The 19,933-nt window shown below is 41.2% G+C and overlaps 2 protein-coding genes across 2 annotated transcripts in view; both read right to left on the bottom strand.

The window, feature by feature from the left end:
- eno2 (enolase 2) overlaps positions 1 to 19,933 on the bottom strand; it is a gene marked incomplete at its 5' end in the record, with an annotated part of 167,193 nt that overhangs the window by 120,209 nt on the left and 27,051 nt on the right.
- On the bottom strand, positions 3,430 to 18,570 carry LOC119425391 (intermediate filament family orphan 1-like). Its single transcript, XM_037692919.1, has 10 exons — positions 17,663 to 18,570; positions 8,116 to 8,176; positions 7,819 to 7,914; positions 7,582 to 7,722; positions 7,322 to 7,500; positions 7,073 to 7,190; positions 5,436 to 5,438; positions 3,892 to 3,981; positions 3,675 to 3,805; positions 3,430 to 3,594 (listed from the first exon to the last, which is right to left on the bottom strand). The coding sequence occupies exons 1-10, from the start codon at positions 18,568 to 18,570 to the stop codon at positions 3,438 to 3,440; spliced, it is 1,884 nt and encodes a 627-aa protein (XP_037548847.1). The 3' UTR covers positions 3,430 to 3,437.

Below are 19,933 nucleotides of genomic sequence, written 5' to 3'. Positions count from 1 at the left end.
CATCCATCCATCCATCCATCCATCCATCCATCCATCCATCCATCCATCCATTCATCCATCCATCACAACATCCATCCATCCATCCATCCATCCATCCATCCACCCATCCATCCATCCATCATCTTTACCCGCTTCTTCATTTTTGGGTCGCGGGGTCATTCATGCTCATGGTGCTGAATAACATTTTGTTATATGACGGGTGTTTTCGTGATAAAACAGTAAAAGTTTATTCATGTTTGAGATGATTTTAAACATTATCTTATAATAATCCAATTGTTTAAACTTTAAAGTAAATTAAAGTGTTAGAAAAACAACTAGTGTTCCAAGAAAACCTCCTTAAAAAGGTGAAACCACAACAGCTCCTCCCATCACTTCTCTGTTTATTGATCGGTTTATTGGTTGATTGATTTTCGTTGTGTTTTTAGGTTTTAAGTTCCTCTGTGCCCCCCGCCCCACCCCCCATCACCGGTTCTCTGTTTCATTCGTCGCAGCTGCAGCCACTCTCCCCATCAGGCCTTGTCCATTTAATCCAGTAAACTTGCTGAGAGTGACAACTTCATGTCGACAGACTGACACATCCATCCAGAGTGACAGCTGTCAATCATAACAACAATAATGAAAATAAATTCTTGCACTCAGGCTCATCATTAACATCTGGAGCAAGAAATGAGCCAAAAGTCAAGTTCTGCATTTCTTCTGTACTTGCCGTACATTTATTGAATTATATCCATTTTTACATTTTACAGCAACATAATCTGCGATTTAACGTTTTGTTTATCAGCTTCCTGTTTGTGTGACTGATGCTTCACTAAAACGATGAGCTTCAGTGAAGAGCGATGGAACGGAGGAAACGGAAAAGCAGCTGACAGTAAAAGTAAAACCTGCTGAAGTTGAACATCTGTGCTGCGTCGACGCATCAACACTCAGCGGTTTGTGGCTTGTTTACCTCAGCTGTGTGCTGCGAGCTAAAACCAACAACAACAAACACGTTTACTCACAACACAAACAGAACGAGACGAGCTTTGAGCTCATCAACAAACCATCAAGTGTTTTGTGACGCGTTCAATGAAAATCTGACTGAGTCACAGTCAGAAACCCTGAAGTTACAAAATGTGCATTCAAATACTGCAGTATGTACATTTACACACATTTCAGTACTTTGTGTATATCGTTACTTTATGCATGAAGCAGAAATGTTGGTTTTTGATGCTGTAGCTGCTGAGAATCCTTTTTTTTTGGTGATATTTTAGTTGAATTTTCCAACTTAAAGCTCTAAAATTAATTGCTAATGCAAACTTAAACACTTAAGAGACTCAAAGTTTGTTAAAGTTGTTTTGTTCCTGCAGGGAAATTATTCTTTAAAGGACTTTAAGGGACAGCATGTGTTGCTCAGCTGCACATAAATGTGAAATAACGTAAAGTTTAAACTTGAGCCGAGTTTTATTTCTAACAAACAACCAGCCTAAAGGTGTTAAAAGCTTCATCACATGATCTGAGGCCAAACGACAGCAGGAAGTTTCAGTGTCATTTATTTTATTCTCACACAAAAACAACCCATCAACAAACGAGCAGAATATAATCTCTGCCCTCAAACGGCCTCGGGTCACCTTTCATTTTCTGACTCTGGTCACATTTCCAAGCGGCACGAGTCGTTTCCAGCTCTTCGTCTTTTCTCAACCTCTCCTAATTGAACAAAACAAATAAACTTTAACGATAAAAAAGTTCAGTTAAAGGAGCTTCAACTCAGCGAGCTTCTGAAGGCGTTTGCATCATCACGAAGTATCTTTATCAAAAACGATCCAAGAGTTCACTCAGGCGGCTTCTCTGAAACGTGGGTCTGCGCTCAGTGTAAACATCACATGACCGACGTGAAGCTGCTGCAGCTAAACAAATATGGCACAACCAGACAAGTGCAGAGCGGCTTAACATGTGACCCGTTTTCAGTGACTTCGGCTTTTTCCTGCAGCTAAACACGTCCAGCCACTAAAAATGCTCACAACGTTTAAAGTACATTAAATAATCAACATGGAAAAACATATTGTGCAGATTTCTTCTTTTGTCCACCCTTCATTTGCAACGAGCACCTTTAAGTGATATTCAAGTGATTCAAGAAAACATCTATATTTCTGTAAATATAACGATAAAGATCTAAGCTTCATTTACACGAGACGTAAAGCGTTCAGGAACTTTAGCGGCTTCGTCATGAATATTTGGCATTTACAGCAAACGGAGCAAAGAAATCCTCAGAAACGAATCATTTAACGTCGTTTTACAGAAAAACACGTCGAACTGGTTGAGCAAGTCTGATCCCTGTCAGAAAAGTTACATTATTTCAAATTAAACTTTTATATCATGTTCATATGTTCTTCTGTCACATTCACAGTAAAAGTAACTTTTTTTTAGACTTTCATATAAGTTTAAAAACACAAAGCATATTTAAGCTCTAAAGGAACACCAAGAATAAGCAGAAATTCATATTAACAGCACATCAAAAACAATTAATTTATAAAACAAAAACTTACAAAAATAAATATCTGACTGCAACTTTCAGCTAAAACCGAGAAAATAAATCTTACAAAACCACTTTAAATAGTTTGGCTTTAAATCAAACGCGTCGTTCCAATAGTCCAACTTTCCACGAGCCACATTCAAACGTCTTAAAGTTTATATATTTTTAAATTTAAACCTTTATTTTACCAGGAAAGAAATCCATTGGGATTATTAATCTGTGGAAAAGTGGAAATCTGGAAAAATATGCATGATATTAGTTTAAGGCAAACTGAGTTTTAAAAGCTACTTATATTACTCTAGTTCCATAAAAGTATCTGTTCAAAAATATATGGAAATTGATTATTCAAAAACTGAACTAAAATCTAAAAAGAAACAGCTGAAGAGTAACGTGTGCAAACGACATTCTTTGTGCATTATTGCCTTTCTGTTGCTTTTTAATTGTGCAAAAAATAAATAAATCTCCTGCATTAAACAATAAAAGTGTGTAAAAATAAATATTTTCTTGCTCCTGACAGGAATAAAGAAACAAAAATTTAAAGTGCATCATAGTTTCATTCACCTGTAGTTACAGCAAGCAACCACAAGAGGGCAGCAGTTTATAGACAGAGCGGAAGGTTGTTTTTAACTCTTTACAAATCTCTTTAAATTTTCTTTCAGCAACATTAAATGTGAATAAATAGGAGTTAAAATGAGAAGACAAAGTTTGGGTTAGATAAAAGCTGGAGGCTTTCTTCAGGTGTGTTTCAGGTGTGTTGGCTGCTCTTACATCATCAGACTTGAGCCTCCAGAGGCAACACAATAAAATAAAAAATGTTGCATTTAAAACACGTCTACTCTAAGTCGCCGCTTCTCGCTGACGCAGCGTCAGACGTGTTTGTTGTGCCGTCAGCGTGCAGGGTCAGGAGGACCCAGCAGGTGTTTGTGTGTCAGGGTTTCCTCCAGGTCTTGGGAGCGACGGCGGCGTTGACGCTGCAGCACGAGTCACTGCTGCTGTCAGAGGCGGCGGGAAGAGCCGGCGTCGTCTTCTCTCTCTCCTCGTGTTCCGAGTCGTCCCCCGTCAGCGTCACGAGGGACGAGGACTTCCTAAAATGGAGCGCAGAAGACAAAAGTTTTAGCGTTTTTTCTTCTCAGACACTGGGTTCTCGGTGAGACGGATGCGTTACCGGTTGCCGCTCTGCGTGATGAGCCTCCTGCAGGTCTCCATCTGGACGTCCAGCCCTCTTTTCATGGAGCACATCTCCATGTACTCGTGCAGGTGGCGGTTCATGTCGCTCTTGGCTGTGGCCAGCTCCAGCTGAGCAGAACATCAGGAACAGATCGGATTATTACAGATGAGCTTCACCCACAACATCTGTTCCAACAGCAACGTCGGTGTCTCACCTCGATCTGGTCGATGGTGTCCTGGTACTCCTTCTCTCTGGATTTAAACAGAGACTCCGTGTCTTTGATCACTTTCTCGATGGATTCTTCCTGCAGCGAGAAGAGAACACTCAGTGGACGAGAAGCTCATGGACGTTTTACACTGAAACTTTCACTGGGAACAAATTCTGTTTTAAAGCCTGAAGTTATTAAACTCATCTTCTGACTGCAGCTGTTTGTCTGAAACTCATTTTTCTAGCCTGTGTTTTGGTGGTTTCCGCGCTCGAAAAGGCGGTAATCGCCACGGCAACCAAAATAATTTGCTCCAACATTGTTACTTAAATAAAACCAATAATTTGAGTTTCTGTGGAAAAAAAAAATTAAAATCTTAAGCAGAGCTGCACTGAGACCGTTCAAAGTTTTATTATTAATTAGATGACGGAAATAAGAAACTTATTAAATATTCCTATTTTACTGTAATAATATTTTAACAGTAGTTACTTTAGATCAGGGGTCTGCAACCTGTGGCTCTCGGGCCACATGTGGCCCTTTAGTCTGAAGCTTTGACCAAAACTAACGTGATACTACTTTTTATTTTTTATATCCACAACAGAAAATGTGAATTTTAACCATTTTTAGTCAATTTTCTGTAAACTGGTGAAAGATATTCTAGTGGGATGTTTCTCTCAGTCTTAACTGGAGTTACTGGGAGAGATCATATCTCTCCAGTTTGAGCTTCTCTCCATTGGCTCCCTGTCAAATTCAGAATTTAATTAAAAATGTTACTTCTAACCTACAAAGCTCTCAACAACCTAGCTCCATCTTATATTACAGATCTTATATTTCCATATTTTCCTAACAGAGCGCTTTGCTCTCAGACTGCAGGTTTACTTGTGGTTCCTAGAGTTTCCAAAAGCAGAATGTGAGAAGGATCTTATAATAAACGCTATATAAATAAACTGAATTGAAAAAAAAAAAAAATCAATATCGTTCAGCAAAATGCCATTTTTTTCTGCATACTTTAAATTTACGTTTTATTACTTCAAAGTGGTATTCTTAATTATAAGTCAGAAAAAAAAAGATGCACATAACCCTACAGAGACTTGGGATTAACAATTTTTTCCTACTTTTAGTTTTTCCTTTTACCCTAAAATATAAAAATATCAATAAATGTAACAAGTCGTTATATATTTTTAGTTTTATAAAGTCACCCCAAGTGGCCAGAAAACTCTCCTCCAACGACCTCTAGGTGGCCCATGGGCCACCAGTTGATAAGCAGGTTTTGTGGCTCAGACACATTTTATTTAGTGAGCAGAAAAGTTGCAGACGCCTGCTTTAGAAAAACTCATCTAAACTTTATAAAAAGGAACTTTTTGCGTCAGTCAGTATAAAAAAAATGCTTCAGTCGTCCAGAATGAGGCGTCTCAGCTCTGCCGCTCCTTTCTCTCTTTACCTCAGCAGGTCGCTCCGTTTCTCTGATGGATTATTCTGTTAAATGGATTATCGGTCAACGGGAAGCAGGAGCGTCGTGACATCATTAGACGGAACACACGTGACGTTTGAACCTGCTGCAGCTCGTTATTGGACACAAGTTCGTTCCACCTCATGCACCACATGTGTTGCGAATGTCAAATAAAGAACCTTGAATCTCTGAATCCTTGAATGAACTTTGGTGCTTTAAAAGAAAGTTACAGCACTTATGAAACACAAGTGCCAACTTGTTCTTTTGGATTTTCAATGGTGATAAAATTCACGATTTATTACCATGCAGAAATATACTGAGAAAACTTATGATGCAGGTGCTGCTTTGACAAATACTCTGGAAATATATCTAAACCAGTATAACAGTGTTCAGACCAAAATCATTAGCGCGGTAATTTGTTGACGGTCCCTAAGAGAACCATCGCTCCTCGGACCGTCTGCGTCGGCTCGAACGAGGAAGCCACCGCTGAATCCACGGAGCATGAACGTGAAATATCCAACGCAAAACGATCCTGATGCATGCTCAATAACGCAAAACTAATTTTACCACTGCAGCGCACGTGCTGGATATCCTTTGATTTAAGGCTGATCTTAAAACAAAACTCCATGAACCTCAAATACAGGTGTCTGGTCCAGTGATGCTGTTGTCTGTGAGCACAAAAACGGTTAAATCATGTCATCTGGATCAGTTTCTGTGAGGGAGGAACGTTTGTTGTCTGTGACGTAACATTTCATAGAACGCCAAAACGTTTGTGGGGGAACGCAAAAGAAAAAACACCCCCCATGTCCCCACCGGGGCTCAGTAATTTATTAAGATAAATAAAATAAATAACATAAATAATATAAATAAAATAAAATAATAAAAACATCTCCTTATTTTATGTATTATCCTATAATAAAATAAATAAGATAAATAAAATATTAAATACATCTCATTTTATTTATTATCCTATAATGAAATAAATAAGATGATAAATAAAATAAATAAAATAAATAATAAATACATTTCTTTGTTTTATTTATTATCCTATAATAAAATAAATAAGATAAATAAAATAAAATAATAAATACATCTCGTTTTATTTATTATCCTATACTAAATAAGATAAATAAAATAAAATAATAAATACATTTTCTTTTATTTATTTATTAACCTATAATGAAATTAATAAGATAAATAAAATAAATAATAAATACATCTCCTTATTTTATTTATTATCCTATAATAAAATAAATAAGATAAATAAAATAAAATAATAAATACATCTCATTTTATGGGCAGCACGGTGGCGCAACTGGTAAAGCTGCTGCCTCTCAGCGAGCAGGTCCTTGGTTCAAACCCCGGTCCGGGGGCCTTTCTGGGTGGAGTTTGCATGTTCTCTCCGTGCATGCGTGGGTTTTCTCCGGGTACTCCGGTTTCCTCCCACAGACCAAAAACATGCATGTTAGGCTGATTGGTAACTCTAAATTGTCCCTAGGTGTGAGTGAGAGAGTGAATGGTTGTTTGTCTCGTTTGTCTCTATGTGTCCCTGTGATGGACTGGAGACCCGTCCAGGGTGTACCCCGCCCCTCGCACAGTGATTGCTGGACATGGGCACCAGCGACCCCCGTGACCCAAACTGGAATAAACGGGTAAAGATAATGGATGGATGGATGGATCTCATTTTATTTATTATCCTATAATATAATAAATAAGATAAATAAAATAAATAATAAATACATCTCCTTGTGTTTCGACTCCCAGGGTGCATCCTGGAAAATCCTCCCACAGTAGAAGAGTTTCTTCAGTTTCCTCCCAGGCCAAGCTGTCACAGTCATCCTCGAACTCACACTCCCTCCTGCACACACACACACACACACACACAGACACACAGACACACACACACACACACACACACACACACACACACACACACACGTCAGGCAGGTTTAAACTTATAAAATTCCCTCTCGGGGGACGAACACCTACAGGTGATTCAGCATCCTCTGCATCTGCTCGTTGATCTGATTGGCCGACGTGCCGCCCGACTCCTCGTCTTTGGCGCCCTCGCTCTCCGACACGCTCAGATCGTCTCCGTCCACGCCCCTCAGCGACTGGCCGCTCTGCACCCTGCTGCGGCGGCTGAAAGTGGAGGGGGGGGTGGGCACCTGGCGGGGGGAACACGCGTGTTTCATGGCTCAGGTGATGGATCTGAGGAGGACGTTCACTGGTTGAAGCTGCGGGCGTACCTGGAAGATGGGGGTTACGTCATCGCAGTTCCTCTGCTGGGCGACGTCACAGAGGCGGGCGGTGATGTCGATGCGTCGGCAGATGTCCATGTCCACTTTCATGGCCTTCTCCTGGATCTTACTGTCCAGATCTGACAGGTTCTGAGGGGAACAAAATAGGACGTGACACCAACATCCATTAGAAACACATTTAAACTAAATATCTTAAAATGAATAAATAAAACAAACAAAGCTTACGTTGCTGACGAGTCCCTTGAAGAGAACCAGTTCTGCCTTGAGCTGCTTGACCCTGAGAGCCAGCTCCTCCTGGCACACCTCGCTCTCCTGCAGGTCCTGCAACACCAGAAAAGGACCAACATGTCTGAACCAGTAGTTATATTTATAACTGACATTGTTTACAGGGGAAATTAACTATTGATGCATTTACTGACAGAAAATCCAAACTATGAATTATGTAATATAAAAAAACAACTTTTTATTTTCTGTTCAGATAATTTAAATAGTTAGAAACTATTTCGATCAACCGTCACAAACCTCCTCGAGTTCTTCCACCTTCTCCTGCAGGTCCATCCTGGCGTCGTACTCCTCCTCCCATCTGGAAACACAAACCATCTTTCACTGATTAAAAACATAAGCAGCACTTCTACGTCGGGAGTTTTCCCGGTAAATGAAATACATTTAACGAAGCCTTTAAATTTTTTGGCCTTCAGACTTACTCTGAATTTTGTCATAAGTTGTATCGACCTGCAGAAGAAATTAATACGTCTCCAAAATAAAGTAGAGTCGTTTACGTGATTGATAAAAACTGTTTTTCTCTGTCCGACCTCGGCTGTGAAACATGCCTCTCATGACTGATGTGCATTACTTTACAATTCAAACTTTAGCAGAAAATCTGATGAAATAGTATATCTGCTTCAGTGCCTATTTCCTGCGGGGTCCCACAGGGCTCTATTCTCGGAGCCCTATTGTTTTCACTCTATCTGCTCCCTTTGGGATCTATCCTGAGGAAACGTTTTTCATTTCATTGTTATGCCGATGATGGTCAGATTTATCTGCCTAAAACCTAACAGTTCTTGCTCCATTCATCTCTATTTGTAAAATCTAAATTATTAAAGTTCATTGACATAGTTAAACTACAGACAGCTCTAATTCTTTACAAAGCCAAAATAGACAATTAGTGGAAAACATTCAAAGCACGACTAAGGAGCAAATTTATAAGTTAAGGGGGGAATCAGAGTTTAAAATGTGCAAATTCAGAACTACTAGAAAAAAAAAACTTGTGTGTATCAGTAAGTTGAGTCAAACTGTGGAATAATTTGAATATTCAACTTAGACAATGTCAAAACATAAAACTGTTCAAATGATCATATAAACACACGATTATTGCTGGATATAATATATAATATTATTATTCAACTATTGTTGATGCTTTTGTTATTGATGCTAGTTTTTTTTGGTGATGTTAAATAAATAATAATTGTTCATCTACTGTAGTAAAATTAAATAGATACTATATTGATGGGTTAACTATTAAATACGGGTTCAGTTGTTACATGTATGGATTATACATGTAATAAATGTAAGAGTATGTAAGTGGTTAAGGAGAGGGAATTTTGATAAGTTTATACTTCTACCCACTCCCTTGAATTCAGAGATTCTTTATAGTCATTCGCACCACATGCGGTACATATGAATATTGAATGATGTTGAATATGTAAAATAAAAAGTTTTGACATTATGCTTTATTTATTATACATTTAAAGCTTCTTCCATTCAAGGCGGACAGCTAAGCTTAAGTCAGTGTTGACCAGATCTGACCTTGAAAAACTAGTCCATGCCTTCATCACTGCCAGACTGGACCACTGGAACACTCTTTGTTGGGGTCTGTCACGTCTCCAGCTCGTCCAAACTGCTGCAGCTCATCTCTTAACAGGAACTCATAGGTTTGATCATATTTCACCAGTTTTGTCCTCCCTTCACTGGCTCCCACAGTATAGATTTTAAAATTCTCCTGCTGACCTTGAAGTGCCTAAATGACCTTGCACCCTCATTTTTCTCTGACCTACTGCAACGATTGTCCCTCTCGGGCCCTGAGTTCATCTGATCAGCTGCTTTTGGCTGTTCCAAAAACAAAATTGAAGCTCAGAGGAGATCGGGCTTTTTCAGTTGTGGACCCCAAACTCTGGAGCAATCTGCCCCCAACATCAGGCAGGCCCCTTCACTTCCTGTTTATAAATCTATGCTAGAAACACATCTGTTTCTCTGACTTTTTACACAGCGTGACTTTATTTAGAGTTTTAAGGTTTTTCTTTTGAGGCTTGTAATTAATTTTCTGTACTTTCATTATATTTATATTTTTTTTACTCCCACTGAGTTTTATTGTTAAGCTCTTACAGCTGCTGTTTTAAATGTGCTTTATAAATAAAGTTGATTCAGCTTGAAATAAATCTCTTTTATGCTCATCTGACTCTGTCAAAGCAGAGTTTTGTTAACAGCAACGTTAGTCGACGTAAAGAAATGGTCTAAACAAGCAGAAGTGAGCGGCTCGTGCGCAGCTGTTACAGGAACCGATGAGAATCTGTTGGCGCTCGGTGCACTCAGGACGTGCCGCTCTCCTTAAGTGGGACATTAGTCAGGAGGAGATACGTGAGCAGGACCGCGGAGACAAATCACCAGCAGCTTGTCCTTTACCCTTTAAAACCAAAACCTCCGAACACTCTGACTCCACGTAAACTGGATCTGTATGTGGTTTAGTGTCAGCCGGTGAGGACGGCGTCCTCAGACAGAAGGAGCCCCAGAGACCTGAGGTCCTGCAGGGATCTGTTTAAAAGTCTGACCACGCGGCTCTGCAGAGAAGCTGCTGATCAAATCTGACCATGACTCATGACGTCAGAGCTGCTGGATGACGTAAAAGCTGCGTGAAACGCTGACTTCAGTAACTTTATCATTACAGGGGATGAGAATTGTCCTACGAGGAGCTGAGCGCTGCAGAAACTCACCTCCTAACGTCGTGGCTTTGCAACTTGAACGAGACTTTACTGAACACGGCAGAGGGAAAACATGTAAAAAACATCAACATTTGCAGGAGTTTTAAGGAGCAGATGAGCGATCATCTCTCACCTGGAAGCTTCTGGTTCTTAGAAATTACAATTTTCTTTAAAATTTTATCTTTATATAAAACAGAGTGGCGTTACATCTGTGCACGTTGTAGCAAGTTTAAAATAAATTTCCCATCATTTTTCAGTGTTCACCTTCTCTGATCACTGCTACAATTTACTCCTTTAATGGCTTTTTAGATAAAATAGATAATTTAGGAGATATTGCAGCACATGTCAAATAAAAGTAACAGCAGCTATCATGTAAATGAAACGTTCGTTTTGGTTTAAATTTTGTTTTTAGGCTGAACGGTGAAAAATTAATGTAAATTTTGTCCATTTCATGAAAACTATTCATATTTGATATACACAGAAAAATGCATTTGTCACGTCTAGACTGGACTATCTGGGTGTCCAAATACTTAAAAAAAAGTCTTCAGTTAATCTAAACTGCTGCTGCCAGAGTCTTAACTGGAGTTAGTGGGAGAGATCGTATCTCTCCAGTTTTAGCTTCTCTCCACTGGCTCCCTGTCAGAGTTTAAGATCTTACTTCTAACCTACAAAGCCCTCAACAACCTAGCTCCATCTTATATTACAGATCTTATTGTTCCATATTTTCCCAACAGAGCACTTTGCTCTCAGACTGCAGGTTTACTTGTGGTTCCTAGAGTTTTCAAAACCAGAATGGAAGGAGGATCTTTCAGTTGTCAGGCTCCTCTCTTGTGGAACCAACTTCCAGTTTCTGTCCGTGAGGCTGACACATTGTCCAGTTTTAAGACTTTCCTTTTTGATAAATCCTATAGTTAGGGTTGGCTTGGGTTTCCTGAGCTATCTTTAAGTTATGCTGCTTTAGGCTTAGACTGTTGGAGAACAAACTGACTACATTTCCTCACTCTGCTTCAGTCTTTAATTGCTCTACTCTGTTTGTTTTTGTAATTATTTCTATATTAACGTGGTTTTTTTTTGGTCTTTCCTCCTATAGAAGGTACATCTGGACCTGCCATTGTGTATCTGTTCCTCCTTCCTATTCTCTCAAACTCAGCCGGTCGAAGCAGATGACCACTCATCCTGAGCCGAGTTCTGCTGGAGGTTTCTTCATGTTAAAAGGGAGTTTTTCCTTCCCACTGTCTCCTTTGTGCTCGCTCAGAATGAGAGACTGTGACGAAGTGAAGATTCAACACCATCTGCTGCTTCCTTAGATAAATAACTTTTACTAATTTTTTTTTTATAAAGCACATGAATGTTTCTGCTCAGTGCCCTGAGACGACTTCTGTTGTGACTAGGTGCTATAGAAATAAACTGAACTGAATATTTGTCTGTGTATGTTTGTGCGATCAAACTACTTCTGCAAACTACGCTTTTATTTTATTTAGTCGTACATCTAATTGTTCGGCCTGATCACATGCAGTTACTTTAACTTCTATACTTTTTGAATTATTTAACATTATTTGAAAATATTCCAACAGAAATATATCAAGATCTCTTCATTTAGCCCCGCCCAATGTTTTCTAAAATCTATGACGAAGCTTTGGGCCATGCTAAGGAAAAATAAAAATAAAAATGACATTAAGAATGAGAATAAAATCATCATATTACGAGAATGAACTCGTATGACAATAAAGTCGTATTATTACAATAATAAAATAGCATTACGAGAATAAAGTAGAAACAATATGAGAATAAAGTCATAATATTACCAGAATAAACTTGTAATATTATCAGAACTCCGACACGAACAATCGGTCTTACAGCTGTGGTAAAATGATGAATGTTGTCGTGAGTACAACAGCAGGGGGCCCAACGCGCTGTGGCATACGGGTTCTTATGATAAACTGAAGCCGTATGGCGCTGCAAGTAATGGCTGCATTGACAGATTTAGTCGTGACATAATGTGCATGGAGGCATATTTCACAAACTGTGACCCAAAAGTGATCGCGGAGCACTTCATAAACACGGTGACTCTCATTGGAGGCAGGTGCGAACCGACCCAAAACATAAAATGATAACTTTATTCTCGTAATATTGCGACTTTATTCTAGTAATATTTTTATTCTTAGCGTGGCCCTAAATCTCCGTCGTAAAAATCTGCGTCAGCTCTTCATCTTGCTGCTTTATGGTCATCTTCATTTGCTCCTTTTAGATTTTATCTACTCTCTTCTCAATGTTAGCTTAAAGCTACCACTTTGCTAATTATACATTTTCTCCTTCTTTTGCTAATTTTAGCTTCTTTTCTGCTTGTTTTAACTTTAACAATTCAGTAAGAACAATAATATATATATTTTTTTAAAAGTAAATTCCTTCTGCACTCGGCGTTCACTCTGGATTTATCAGTTTTCACAGGTCAGGGCCTCCAACCATCGCATATAAACACACAACATTTCTACGAGAATCACGTGAAAGCAGCAGCCCTGTCAGCAAACACTGCTGCAGGTCAAACACACAGAAAGGACGGGACGAGAATACACATCTAACAGAAATCAGATCAATGTTTGTTTCTCTCTGGAGCACGAGTCCTCGCACACTCAGAGGACATCGATTACAGAAACCAACACCCCCACACTTCCTGCCTCTATCATCAGCAGAGACAAACCAGCATCTTAGAAAACAATAAGCTTTCCTGTTTTAAATTTGACCGATAGAAGCCGAGTGTTCAGGCAGACGAGATGAAGGAGGGGCAGGACAAACAAAAGATAGCAGCAGCAGGAAGAGGTTGGAGGAGCAGCTCCAGGGAGAGAGGAGCTCATCAAGCTGAAGATGAAGAAACGTTCTGAGGTTTGACGGAGGGAGACGGCAGCCTGGGTTACATCACTGCTGGGTGTCACAGGCCGCTGCTGCAATGCAGGTAGCAAAACAAAACTCAGCAGGGAGGAGGAGGAGGAGGAGGAGGAGGAGGAGGAGGAGGAGGAGGAGGGATTTTAAAAGGAAAAGATGGAGGAAGCATAAACAACAAAAATCAATAAGACTTAAGAGACACAACGATCTCTTAAATCTCGTATATTTTCCAGACATCTGATCCTTTCAGAGACCACATTTAAACTCACCTACTGTAAAAATACCAGTTACTGGAGCTGGGATTTATTGGCTAATGTAGATTTTAGTAGCATTTGTATTTTAGGAGACCAGCCGTGTTGTCTGGTCTGGAGACAGACACACGGACAAAAAGACAGGAGGAAGAACTGGAAGAGGCAGAAATGAAGATGTTGAGGTTCTTCTTAGGAGAGACAAGGATGGAGAAGATTAGGAATGAGATCATCAGAGGTACAGCACACGTTGAACAACTGGGAGGTAAAGTTAGAGAGGACACACTGAGATGGTTTGGACATGTCCAGAGGATGGACAGTGGTTTGGACATATCCAGAGGAGAGACAGTGGGTATATTGGTAGAAGGATGTTAGAAATGCAGCTGCCAAGACAAAGACAAAGAGGAGATATATGGATAGGCCTGTCACGATAACAAATTTTGCTTGGCGATTGTCTCAGAAATTATCGCGATAAACGATAATAGTTTGAAATTTGACAATAATTAGTAATTATTGTCAAATTTAAGAATAAATATTGGTTAATTTTTGCATGTAGTACCTTTTTTTGACCACTAAATGGCAGTATAAGACTGTTTAAACCGAAGGATGAATAGTGAAGGAGCGAGCAGCGTGTCTCTAAGAAAAATGGGAGGGAGGCCCCTTGACGTGACATGGGCTGTCTCTCCTTCCTGTTTTTCAGTTCTCAAAATGGCGGACGCATGGAGTGGTTTGAGCTCTTTAGCGTAGCATTTGTCACACAAAGCTTTGAATAAAAAAAAAAACAGTAAACAAGTTCTCAGCTACTTTTTGCAGAGAAAAACAACTTTTTACACAAAGGCACGGGTTTCAACCGTGAATTTTGGAGCTTCGACAAGACGGAGGTTTTTTCTGGAGGTCGGCCTGTTAGCTTAGCTCGTAGCTTAGCTTCTTAGCTTAGCTGCTTTTAATGATCCAAAAATGTGATTTTAGACGGTTAAAACAGATTTTAAAGAAAAGGGAGGGGTCAGTGAAGAGCCCGAGTTGAGCCTTTTGTCATCCATTGTTTTCAGAAAGAGACACGAAGAAACGATAAAGCCGATAAATGAAAAGAGGTTGATAAGTTTCATTTATCATGCGATTAATTGATTTATTGATTATCGTGACAGGCCTATATATGGATGCAGCTATGAGGACATGGAGGTAGATGGAGTGAGGACAGAGTGAGATGGAGGATGACTCGCCGTGGAGACCCCTGAAGAGGGAAAAGCTGAAAGAAGAAGAAAACTGATTTTTTCATTGGATTCTATAGTTATTAATCTGACATTTATTTTTTACAGGTGATGACAGAAACAAAAGATTATCATCATTAAATCTCTGATAAGATTTGAGGCAAACATTAAATCTTCATGTCAGTAATTAGAGCATTCAAAAATGGTATAATGGATAATAATGGATACTGGATTTTGCTCTCAGACTGCAGGTTTACGTAGGGTTCCTACAGTTTCCAAAAGTAGAACTGGAGGAAGATCTTTCAGTCATCAGGATCCTCTCTTGTGGAACCAAGTTCCAGTTTCTGTCTGTGAGGCTGACACATTGTCCAGTTTTAAGACTTGGCTTAAGTTTTTGTTCATTTTTAATAAATCCTATAGTTAGGGTTGGCTTGTTATGCTGCTATAGGCTATTGGAAGACAAATTGACCACATTTCCTCTCTCTGCTGCTGTCTTTAATCTACCTGTTTGTGTTTGTAATTATTTTTATCCTTTGTCTTTCCTCCTATAGAACGTCCACCTGCTGTTGTTCTGTTCGTTTCTCCTTCCTGTTCCCTCAAACCCAAGATGGCCTGATGGCACTGAGCCTGGTTCTGCTGTTGTTGTTTTTTTACAGCGCTCTGAAACAACTTGTGTTCGGATTTGACGTTTTATAAACTGAACTGAATTGATAATTACCTAAGTTTAAATTAGTTTCAAGTTAGTCAAGTTATTAGTCAAGTTTAAATTTTCATGGACCAGATGCAATGAACTGGTGCGGATAAGACCAAGGGGTCACCAGTTGATGAGAACAGTTGTAGAACCGTAAGGCAGCACATTACGGATATAATTTAGAAATAAAGCCATTTTTAAAACTTTCAAATTGTCCAGCTAGGTTTTAATTTTACTTGGAAAGTTTTATCAACTGCTGCGTTGACGTCACATGTCCAGTGATCACTTCCTGCGAGTTTCGGTAAAATAGGTGAAGTTGTCCATGAAATATTTTGCTAACAGACTGAAGAAGGTAAAAGCATCATGGCCGTTTGCCTTCGGCGCTGAAACAGGCGCCCTTAAAGAAAACACTAACTGGGTCAGGAAAGGTACAGCTGTTCAGCTGAACACCGTGCAGCTGTAACTGATGTGGCTGAAGGTTTGATCTGTGAGAACATCTTGCATCAGCAGGCGGGGTCACAAATCAAGTCGGTGCTTTTATCACAGCAGAGGTCTGATGATGTCACTAACGGTTATTTAATATTGATGCATTTATTGTGGAAAAACTTCTCCAGACTGTCTCTGGTTGTTCTGACCTGAAGAACAACATTAAGCTTCTGAGATGAACTCTGTGAGAAGCGGTGGACAAAATATTTTTGGACCTTCTCAACCTCACCAGCATGTCTCCCATGGAGGAAGCTGAGCTGGGTGGAGTTGAGGGTGGGTCTGTTCATGGAGCTGAGACTGATAATTAAAAATCTCTGTGGAGGCAAGGCTCTGGGGCTGAACAGGATTTTGTTTCTGCTGTTTGCAGATGATGTGGTCCTGTTGGCATCATCGTGCTGTGATCTTCAGCTGTCACTGGAGAAGTTTGTAGCCAAATGTGAAGTGGCTGGGACGAGGAACAGCTTCTCCAAATCTGAATCCATGGTCCTCAGTGAGAAAAGGGTGGACCATGTTCTCTGGGATAAAGTGCTGTCTCAAGTGGAGATGCTTAAGAATGGGGAGCGAGATTCACTGATGGACCAGTGCAGCTTTTACAATATTACAGACTCTGTTCCGGTCCATTGTGGAAGAGGGAGCTGAGCTGCAAGGAGACACTCTCTACATTCTTATATAAGAACAGGAAGTCTGGGTGGTGACCGAAAGAACGAGAGATACAGGCGGTCGCTCTCCCTTATAGGGCGAGAAGTTCAGTTCACCAGGAGAGACGTGGAGTAGAACCGCTGCTCCTCCACGTCGAGAGGAGCCAGTTGAGGTGCGATCATCCGGTAAGGATGTCACCTAAATGCCAATTGGGAAGAGACGCCGGGAAAAACCCAGGACCTGCTGGAATGGCTGATCTGGGAACTCCTTGAAGTCCTCCAAGCAGAGCTGAAAGAGGCGGCAGTGGAAAGAGATGTCTGGACTTCTAACAGAACTATGGATGCATGGATGGATAGATGCATGGATGGATGGATAATAACTCCACAGGGAACAACGTTCATCATCCCATCAACCGACCACGCTGTGCACCAGAGTCTGATCAGTGCGACCTCTAGTCCTGCAGGTCAACAGCTGCTGGAGCTTCAGGCCTTTAACTCACTCCAGATTCAATGTTCCTATTTTTTATAACAACATAAACCTGTTCTAAAAATAGATTAGTTTAATATCACATCTGAGGGACGTACAGCACGTGATGTATTCAGATGTTTTACAATAAAGCATCATGGTCCAGGAGGTTCTGCTCAGCCGAACGCTCCAAAACCACTTTGTGATGAACTCTTTAAGAACTAAACAAAACAAGATGCAAAAATAACATTTCATTTCATGATTATTTTATATTATTACAAACTTCCAAATAAACTTTAAACGAAGGCGTCAATTTGCTCAACTTTGAGCAAAACCTGAATTTAAAGTTATAACTCGTTTAAAAGAACAATATTAAAGTGATAAAATAACTAGAAGGTTTAGATTGGACTTTGTTCAAAGATCATTTATATATTTCTCTCCAAGCCAGAAACAAAGTTCAGATTTGCTCCTCCTCACCTCCTCTTGTACTCGTCCCTCTCTCTCTTGACCTTGGCCAGGACGTTGTACAGGGCCCTGATCTCCGGGGTGATGGTGTCGATCTGGACCCCCACTCCGTCTGGCGGAGTCCAGGAGACCCCGGGCCCCGTGGCGCACGAGCCGGTGCCGAAGCGGCGGTTGTGGTTGAAGGACCAGATGGTTCCGGGGATGAAGCGCGGCGGGGGGGGCAGGTTGGCTGTGCCAGGAGCCTGCTTCTCCACGCTGCTGGTTCTGGTCGGCTCGCTCGGACTCTGACTCGGACTGATGGAGCCGAACCCGGTGAGGTTGGAGTTCGAATCCGTGTTCAGGTTGTGGCCCAGGAGGAGGGGAGGGGGGTTCAGGGTGGGGGAGAGGAGGCCTCCGGGCAGGTAGGCCGGGTTGTTGGAGTTCTGGAGCGGGATGAAGTTCGGTCTGGTTGGAATAGGTCCAATAAATCCAGTCTGGACCCCCGTGTTTTTGGTCAGGGGCTTGAGAAGCCCCCCCTCCCCGCTGCTGCTGTCCACAGCCAGCTGCAGCTGCTTCTCCAGCACCTTGTTCCTGCGCTCCAGCTCGTGCACTTTGGCCAGAAAGCAGCGGAAGCGCAGGTTCAGGGTCTTGAGCACGCTGATGTTGGAGCCCAGGTCGTTGCGCAGCGCCGTGGCCGCGGGGGGGCCCCGGTGCAGGGGGCTGCTCAGGTGCAGGTAGGCCGGAGCCGGAGGCAGAGCGCCCAGGTCCAGCCCGGAAAACCCATCAGAGCCGGACCAGCCGTTATCCCACAAGTACCCTGGATCCGGGATGGACGAGTCCATCTGTCCCGTCAGGTGGTGCTGCGGAGCCAGGAAGCTGCTCTCCCCCAGGACAGGATTCATTCTAGAGTAGGAAAATCTGAAATGCTCGAAATCCGGCATGAACCCAGACTCAGTAGATTCAACTCGCAGATGTGAACCCAGAACCTGCAGGGTCCGATCAGGCTCAGGACCAGATCCTCCGCAGGAAGACGCAGCTCGTGCGTTCGGACTGTTGGAGCAACAAAACCCAAGAACAGAAAGCAGGGGGTCTTTACTGGTGTGGCACCAGTAAGAAAGCAATGTTTAATTTCAGGAACGCAGCTGCGGCACTGAGTTTACTTTAGACGCAGCAGGACATGAATATTTATTCCAGTAAAGTAGAATAATAATAATAAAGGAATATAATTTTCTTATTAGTGAATATTGAGGCAGCATACCTGTCAGTCTGAGGAGGAAACACCGACTCTGCTCCTGGATAATGAGGTAAAACCAGAGCGAGGCTGCTGCTGCTGCGGCAGAAACCAGTAAACACCAGTGACTGCGGCGGAACTTTACCATAATGTGTCTAAAAGAGACGCACCAGCAGAAACTGCCACCGTAACACACAAAGAAGAGGCACACGGTGAAAACAACGAAACAAACTTTAATTTGTACAACTATATCAAATATATAAACTTACTTTGTAACCTTTAATTGTCCCAATAATATTAATCTGTATATCCACTTTCTTTTTTTTAATAGATTATATTATTGCTCTTTTTGGGTGTAACTGGGACCTTGAGTACACAATTTCGTTCCACCTCATGTGCCACATGTGATATGAATGACAATAAAGTCACCTTGAACATCATCTAGTATTTTTAGGTACAAGTACTCCTGTGCCAGTGGCAGCACGGTGGATCAGTTAGAGCTGCTGCCTCTCAGTGAGAAAGTTTCCGGATCGAATCCCAGTCGGGATCCGTCCTTGGTGGAGTTTGCATGTTCTCTCCGTGCATGCGTGGGTTTTTCTCCGGGTACTCCGGTTTTCTCCCACAGACTAAAAACATGCATGTTAGTCTGATTGGTAACTCTAAATTGTCCCTGGTGAGAGAGAGAGAACGATTGTCACGTGTCCCTGTGATGGACTGGAGACCCGTCCAGGGTGTCCCCCCTGCCTCCATGACTGCTGGGCACTAGCACAAGCAACAAGAAGTGAGTAAAGGATGATGGATGGATGATATTCGTGTTCCAGTCCCGGCAACATGACCCAGATTTTATGTTTGTTTGTTTAATTTGCTCCGAAGATTTAAAACTGGAAAACCAAATCCGAACAGTGCTGAACAGTGATGAACAGTGATGAACAGTGCTGAACAGTGATGAACAGTGATGAACAGTGCTGAACAGTGATGAACAGTGCTGAACAGTGCTGAACAGTGATGAACAGTGATGAACAGTGATGAACAGTGATGAACAGTGATGAACAGTGCTGAACAGTGATGAACAG

This window comes from Nematolebias whitei, chromosome 19 (genome assembly GCF_014905685.2).
Source record: "Nematolebias whitei isolate Nwh7 chromosome 19, NemWhi1, whole genome shotgun sequence".
In the NCBI taxonomy this organism is placed as follows: Eukaryota; Metazoa; Chordata; class Actinopteri; order Cyprinodontiformes; family Rivulidae; genus Nematolebias; species Nematolebias whitei.
The sequence above is the reverse complement of the archived record's forward strand: the minus strand, read 5'-3'. Positions and strand labels throughout refer to the sequence as shown.

What these genes read in the sequence shown, in the direction of transcription:
- LOC119425391 (XM_037692919.1), bottom strand. Translation starts at nt 18,570, where the DNA reads ATGCCGGATTTCGAGCATTTCAGATTTTCCTACTCTAGAATGAATCCT. An exon ending in ACGTAACCCCCATCTTCCAG is followed by an intron (nt 7,501 to 7,581) that starts GTACGCCCGCAG and finishes TCCCCCCGCCAG; the next exon opens with GTGCCCACCCCCCCCTCCAC. An exon ending in ATCACGCAGAGCGGCAACCG is followed by an intron (nt 3,595 to 3,674) that starts GTAACGCATCCG and finishes GCTCCATTTTAG; the next exon opens with GAAGTCCTCGTCCCTCGTGA.